Source organism: Morone saxatilis, unplaced genomic scaffold (genome assembly GCF_004916995.1).
Source record: "Morone saxatilis isolate NCDOM2014 unplaced genomic scaffold, NCSU_SB_2.0 Contig7, whole genome shotgun sequence".
In the NCBI taxonomy this organism is placed as follows: domain Eukaryota; kingdom Metazoa; phylum Chordata; class Actinopteri; family Moronidae; genus Morone; species Morone saxatilis.
Window position 1 is genome coordinate 407,283 of NW_023340246.1, and position 6,308 is coordinate 413,590.

General features: G+C 42.6%; 1 protein-coding gene across 3 annotated transcripts in view; it reads right to left on the reverse strand.

Annotated features, from left to right (window-relative positions):
* The window catches only part of bach2b (BTB and CNC homology 1, basic leucine zipper transcription factor 2b), a 76,258-nt gene that overhangs the window by 27,942 nt on the left and 42,008 nt on the right, over positions 1-6,308 (reverse strand). For all 3 annotated transcript variants that reach the window (XM_035678564.1, XM_035678565.1, XM_035678566.1), the window contains exon 2: positions 702-956. In XM_035678564.1, coding sequence (XP_035534457.1) covers positions 702-956 — 255 coding nt within the window. The remainder of the gene's footprint in view (positions 1-701; positions 957-6,308) is intronic.

Here is a 6,308-nt window from a genome sequence, read left to right on the forward strand (position 1 = left end):
CCAACACTGGCTCTAACGCGGGCTTCCTTGTTGTAAGTTTCGTGGCCACCGTAGTTTCTCCTAAATGTTCGGAAAGCCAGCTGTATTCAGTTGGTTGCAATCTGCAACTTCCCCACTGGATGCCACTAAATCCTACACACTGGTCCTTTAAAGCTGCTTTGGACATAATTATCTGCCAAATGAATAAATAACAGTAATGTGCAAGTACGTCATACTTGGCTTGTTCATGGATACGCTTTTGAACTTGGACCAACTCTACTAACTATACTTTAGTTTACATAAGACTTTGTTCTGTAAGTTTTTGCTCGAGGCAGAGGGTGAATTGATGGCTTTAGTCCAGTGTTTTCAGTTCATCAGTGTGTGTGGCTATGGATGCTGGGGGAAGGTGACACCCTAACTGGTCGAGGCAGATGACCACCCACCTAGAGCCGAAGGATTCTCGTCCCAGGTTCTCTGCCTGTTCAAAAGGCACGTTTTCCTTGCTCCCCGCTCACCGAACGTGCTGTGCTCATGGTGGTACTGCTGCGTCTCTGTAAATAATGTTAATATAAGGAGTTCGGTCTAGACCTGAATTCAATTGATCCTGGTTCGTATTGCTTGTGTACTGGTGTCAGTGGGGAGCTTGAGTGTTGCATTGTCTACAGCTGTTCCACCCCTGCAAGAGAAAACTGTCATGGAAACGGCGTGTTTGATGGACGTACCTCTTCCGGAAGGCTAACGACCAAGCCATTCTCCGCCTGGCCTACCAGCGCCTGGAGGAAATACTCGCTGCAGGCGGCCAGCACGGCCCGGTGCCCGCGGAACTCCTTGCCCTCCACCCGGACAGTCACATCGCACAGGATATCCTGCTTCCGCTGGTCGTTGAGGCAGAGGAGGATATTGGTACAATGAACCGTCGACTCATACACATACATGGGGGCTTCAGGCTTCTCATCCACGGACATTCCGCTCACGCCCTGGAAATAGAAGCACAACAGAGGGGGTCAGCTTACAGCCGAGCCCAGCAAGCGCATACCGCAGGGCTGACATCAGCCTCGGCGGTCTGCAGCAGCCAGCCTCATGATTCAACACATACAAGCCTGACTGCCTGCTGCTCTCTGCTTCACGTGGTCGCTCCCCCTTTAACATTTAAAAGCCAGCAAAATGTTGCTGTGCATGCACCCTGCTCACCGTGGACCCATACAAAACATCCATACATGAATCACAAAAGGCTGACTTTGAGAGTAGTCCACACATTTCCACTTGCACCAACTGCACACAAAAATCACACACGTACACACACAAAACCGGTAACTACATCAACAAACAACAAAGTTTTTTTTTAAAAGCCAGTCATGTTTAAATGAAAGGTAGACAAGAGAGTGCAGAGTAAAGTGTGCTGTACTATTTGCTTTAGAGGTCCACATGTGTTTGTAATCTAAGAGGGACTCACTGTAAAGGTATGCTGAGCAGCTTGGACACACTCAGCAAGTAAACCTCAGCTGAAGCAGGGTGAGAATATGAGTACAGGAGCAGCTTCTCCACAGGATAAGAACCCAAATTACAGTAGAGAGGTTGGCTTTTAACCATTAGAATAGAACAGTTAAAGAAGTACGGGCACATAAGACTGTTGTCTCTGAGTACTGCATTGAAATTCCCAGGTGTATTACAATAAATAATATTAAACGAAACAAAAAGAGTTAAAATCGACTTTGGCTCCAGCTTCTTCGCCTGGCTGGAGTCAGCATAACTCCACACTTCCATCAAAACACAAAGCCCAAGAAGCTCATCTCTGGGAACACAACAGCACGTGCCCCTGATTTTCCTGCCAAACGTTCCATCCAGCTCACCCTGTGATGACAGACACACAGCTATCTTCCCTCAGACACACTCAGCCATGGGCTTGTGGTCACAAGTTTGAAATGAACTCTACTACTCTCAGTCCCCTGCTGACACAACAGCACACTAACTGAAGCAGTCCAGACCCTTCCTGTTCTTGGGTGATTAGGAGTTAAAGAGTAGAATTCTGAAATTGAGTTAATGTCTGCTATTTCACTGAATAAAATTAAATTTTATGTCAAAATGAATGCCTTGACATGAGGTGACTTTCTCCTTTTGCCCTAGTTTTACACAGTGCTGCAAATTAGATTTCCTCCAAAAAGTTCCTATCAGTTTTTTTTAGTTAGCTTACAAGCTATCAGACAAATGTAGAGGTCTAGTAAATGTGATTACACACAGAAATTGTTCTCATTCAGGAGGGAATTGTTCTAATGAAATTTCTCCACATTATGATTGGAGGAAGTGCTGGATGTTGTTCAATCTCAGAACCCATCGACTGTCGTCTCACCACGATTTAGCCTCTGAGGGGAAGCAGCCAATATTTTGGGGGTTCTGGACAATGGGTATCCAAGCCAAGACTTCCTCTGCTGTCAGATTAGCAACTTGATACGTGAGTATGACGAGGAAAGATGCATTTTGGCTAATATCCATAAACAATTATCTGCATATGAATGCATCAGACGATAGCTGATGGGTTCCGTAACCAAAGCCTGCTCAAAGGCGATTGCTTAATACTACTCATACTATAAAGGGACACCAGAACACGTCCAATTCCAAAATCTTTGTCCCTGGTCTAGAGATTGTGTCTTGTATAACTTGCATTTGAGACAGCTCATACATATGGAACTGATAACCTGATGTCTTTTATTACATGTTTTTGTGTACATAAAGGAATAACACATTACAAGTTAAGCGAAAAAAGCTCTCAATGACTCATACTTTTATGTATGAAAAATGCTTTGCAAGAGGAGAAGTGTTACTGAAAATGAGGAAGCACAGCTAACATCCCTTAAGTAAATAAAGACTCAAAAATCCAACACAGCAACGAGTGCCATCACTTGCCAAAACACAATCCTTTCTCCCATCATCCAGGATTTTCAGAGCCAGAGGATCTGCTATCCCCACACACACTCCAGGCCTCAGGAAAAGATGGTGTATGTATGTGTGGAATGGTGCGAGCTTAGCTACTACTCCAAGTGTGTAAATGGAGACTGAGAGGCGTCTTCGCCTTGCAAATAGAACTAGCTACCATCTTGTGAAAATAGGAGCCCCTCACCGTGTAAGTGGAAAGGAAGGGGATAATAACGCAGTGAAAGGGAGCTCGCTGTCAGTGATCAGTCAAGACTCTGATCACCGACTATTGTTACATTGGCAAACGGTTTTCCTTCCCAAAGCAATCAATCCAGTTGACAGTTCCCACAAAAACATATAGGGGTGCTGAATGAAATCATTGGATGAGGCATTCTGTTTGTTTCCATGTGCCACACCTAGCAATCATCCTGTAGACACCAGTACAACCTTTGAAAAACCTGCATCAAGTGCTCGGCACTACCAACGCACAAGTGCTGTTCCAAAGCAACAATTGCATCAGGATATAGAGATGTTATTGCACAGAAGGTGACCTTGAGATATATTAGGAGATATAGAATACACTGGCAGGAGCATTTACAGGCAACTTTTCAATCCACAAAATGGATTGTGAAAGGTTTAAATGTGGAATAAAAAGGCTGCAAGGAGGAGGAAGATTACTGTTTCAAGTACTAAGTTGAACAATGTTAGAGAATATGTCATCCCTCAAACTCAGTGGGTTTTTGGTTAGGTGCTTAAAATAAGGTTTGTGGTTAACACAATAAGCTTGTGTTACAGAGATTTTTTTTGGTTTTGTTCTATGACATAAAATACATCAGTAAATACTCCATCTGTGAATTTTGAACCTTTTACGTATCTTAAAAAAGGCAGTTGCTAACAAGTGGCGAGACGACAGAAGTCGTTGGTGTCTTTAAAACACGGAAGACTTATCTGCTCACTAGTCTTCCTTTACGACCTTAAAAGTTTAGTTTTACAAATTTTACTAATTGTGTCTACCTGATTTATGCAGGAATTTTTGGGCTTGAATCAGCCTCACAAAAATGGTTCAAACCTTGCTGAAACTCAATATTGTAGAACTTAAGACTGGACAGCACCCACTGATAATCAACTGAGCTGGAAGCCAGACCAATCTGCCAACTATAGTGTAAAGTGTTGCAGGTGCTGATGTAACCCTTCACCTATTAAAATTAACAAAAGTCATGACCACCTATATAGGCCAGGTTTTGCAAATGAGCCAATGAATGCACTGACCTATTTTTGACATCAAGTTTTCGATTTAGACGGTTGACAGTATTTCGAGAACAATCAGCATATCTGAAGACTAGTCACAGCTCAGTGAGTGGTGCTTTTGTCCAATCAGGTGCAAGAAGATATCTCAGTACAGGAGAGCACTTGTCAATCATTTACTATCTACTGTACGGGCTTACTAGAAATGACGTCTGACACAAGCAAATGCATACTGAGCCTAAACCACAAGGAGGGAAGTGGAAATTGTGGACTGGCTTTGCGAGGCTGCCCTGAGCCCTGACTTGCATTTGTAATAGTACATTTAGCTGTTTACCTGTGACAGAAACGTAGTAATGACTTGACTAGAGCAATCTACTGCTACAACAGATAGCCTGGTATGGGGGCTGTTGTGGAACAGCTATGTCAGTCCAGACTCTTCTAGAGTTCTGGCTAGGTCCAGCTGTTGTAAAGTTTGCTTATTTCCACTAAACATTTCTCAGTTGGCTTCCTTGGTCTTCCAAGAATAATGTTTCCAGATGCGGTTGCGAGGTTCACAACAATCCAAACATGCTATTTCTACCCTGGAATGCATTCGCTTGGACTTCGGTTTGTTGCAGTGGGAGGAAAATGCAAGGATGGCACAAACACAAGGCGTGCACACACACACACACGCACACAAATACAGTGCAAGCATATTCACAAACATACAGACAGACACATACCCAGACACACACACACCGCAAAATAGCAGGTTGTGGCAGATTTCTGATTAGAAGTGCTGATGGATGGAAAAGAGTTTTCTTTCTTTTTTTTGACTTCCAGGGTCAGTTGTTGACGGCAGCTCTTTCCGCCACACTGATACAGATGCTGCCAACCTGCTTGCCAGTATTCCCGTGCAGATCAAAAGCGCAGTGTGATGGTGATGAGTATGCTCCAGCAAGCAGTCAGAGCTGACCTTAGTGCGTACCGCTGGCTGGAGGGAGGCTGATGATTAAGACTAATGTGGCTGGTGACCTGTTGAGCTCTGCACTACATGAAGCACTTTGAACTGCACTATGAAATGTGTTATTAAATAAAGTTTGATTCACTGATTGATACGCATTACAGCAATTATGCTTATGGAGCGACGGTGCTTGCAGAGGAGGCCACACACTGCTATACTGTAGGGAAGGTGCAGAAGAAAGGAGCTGCAGGTAACATCCTGTTCTCACCAAGGCTTTCATTATGTTTACCTGCTGCAGCCTTCATATCTGCACTAACTGGTCCTGCTGTTGCTGGTTGTAGCTGCTGGAAGGTTTGAAGTTTAAAGATTTACTCTGTTGCTTCTTTGTTCTAAAAGTCATGTTCTCAATGCTGAAATGTTCCCTTTCTGGAGCAAGCCAGACTTTGACTACAGCTAAAATGTATCAAACAGTCAGATCTATATGATCTATTGCTGGCTCAACCTCTTATACCTTTCTTAAATTCTAAATGATCTAAAACTATTACTATAATATCACTTTCTAAAAGACACAAGATCAATATTAGCCTCATGTCTGTGTGTTAGGTAGCCTACAGAGCTGGAAACAGGATGTGGTTAGCCTAGCCTAGAATAAAGACTGGAAGCAGGTAGAAACCGCTAGCCTGGCTAAACACCTACCAACACCTCTAAAGCTCACTGATGAACATAAGGCGTTTCATTTGTTTCATCTCCGCATTTACAGAAATGTAAAGATGACAATGTGTGGTTTTAGGTGCTCAGTCATCATGCTAAGCTAGGCTAACCACGTCCTGACTCCAGCAACGTATTCAATGCACACCAGGAGATTGATATCAATCTCCTCACCTCACTCTCGGAAAGAAAGCATGTAAGCACATTTGCCAAGATGTTCATCTGTTAATTAAATTAAACAAATTTGCAATGCAATACTCTTGCAAAAATATGGAGAACAGTAAACAAAAAATAATGAAAAATATACTAATCACAATGTCCCAGAGCTCAAGATAACGTCTTCAAACTACTTTACGTATAATTAATTTTATTATTATTAATCATTTTATTTAGTATTAATTGTAAGCTGTTACAAGTTAATATTTGGCTCTTTTGTTTATAAATGACTTCCATATTTTGAATTGCTAATGTTACTTCAAGCTAGGAAGAGAATTCATCCCTTCTATAATAATAATAATAATAA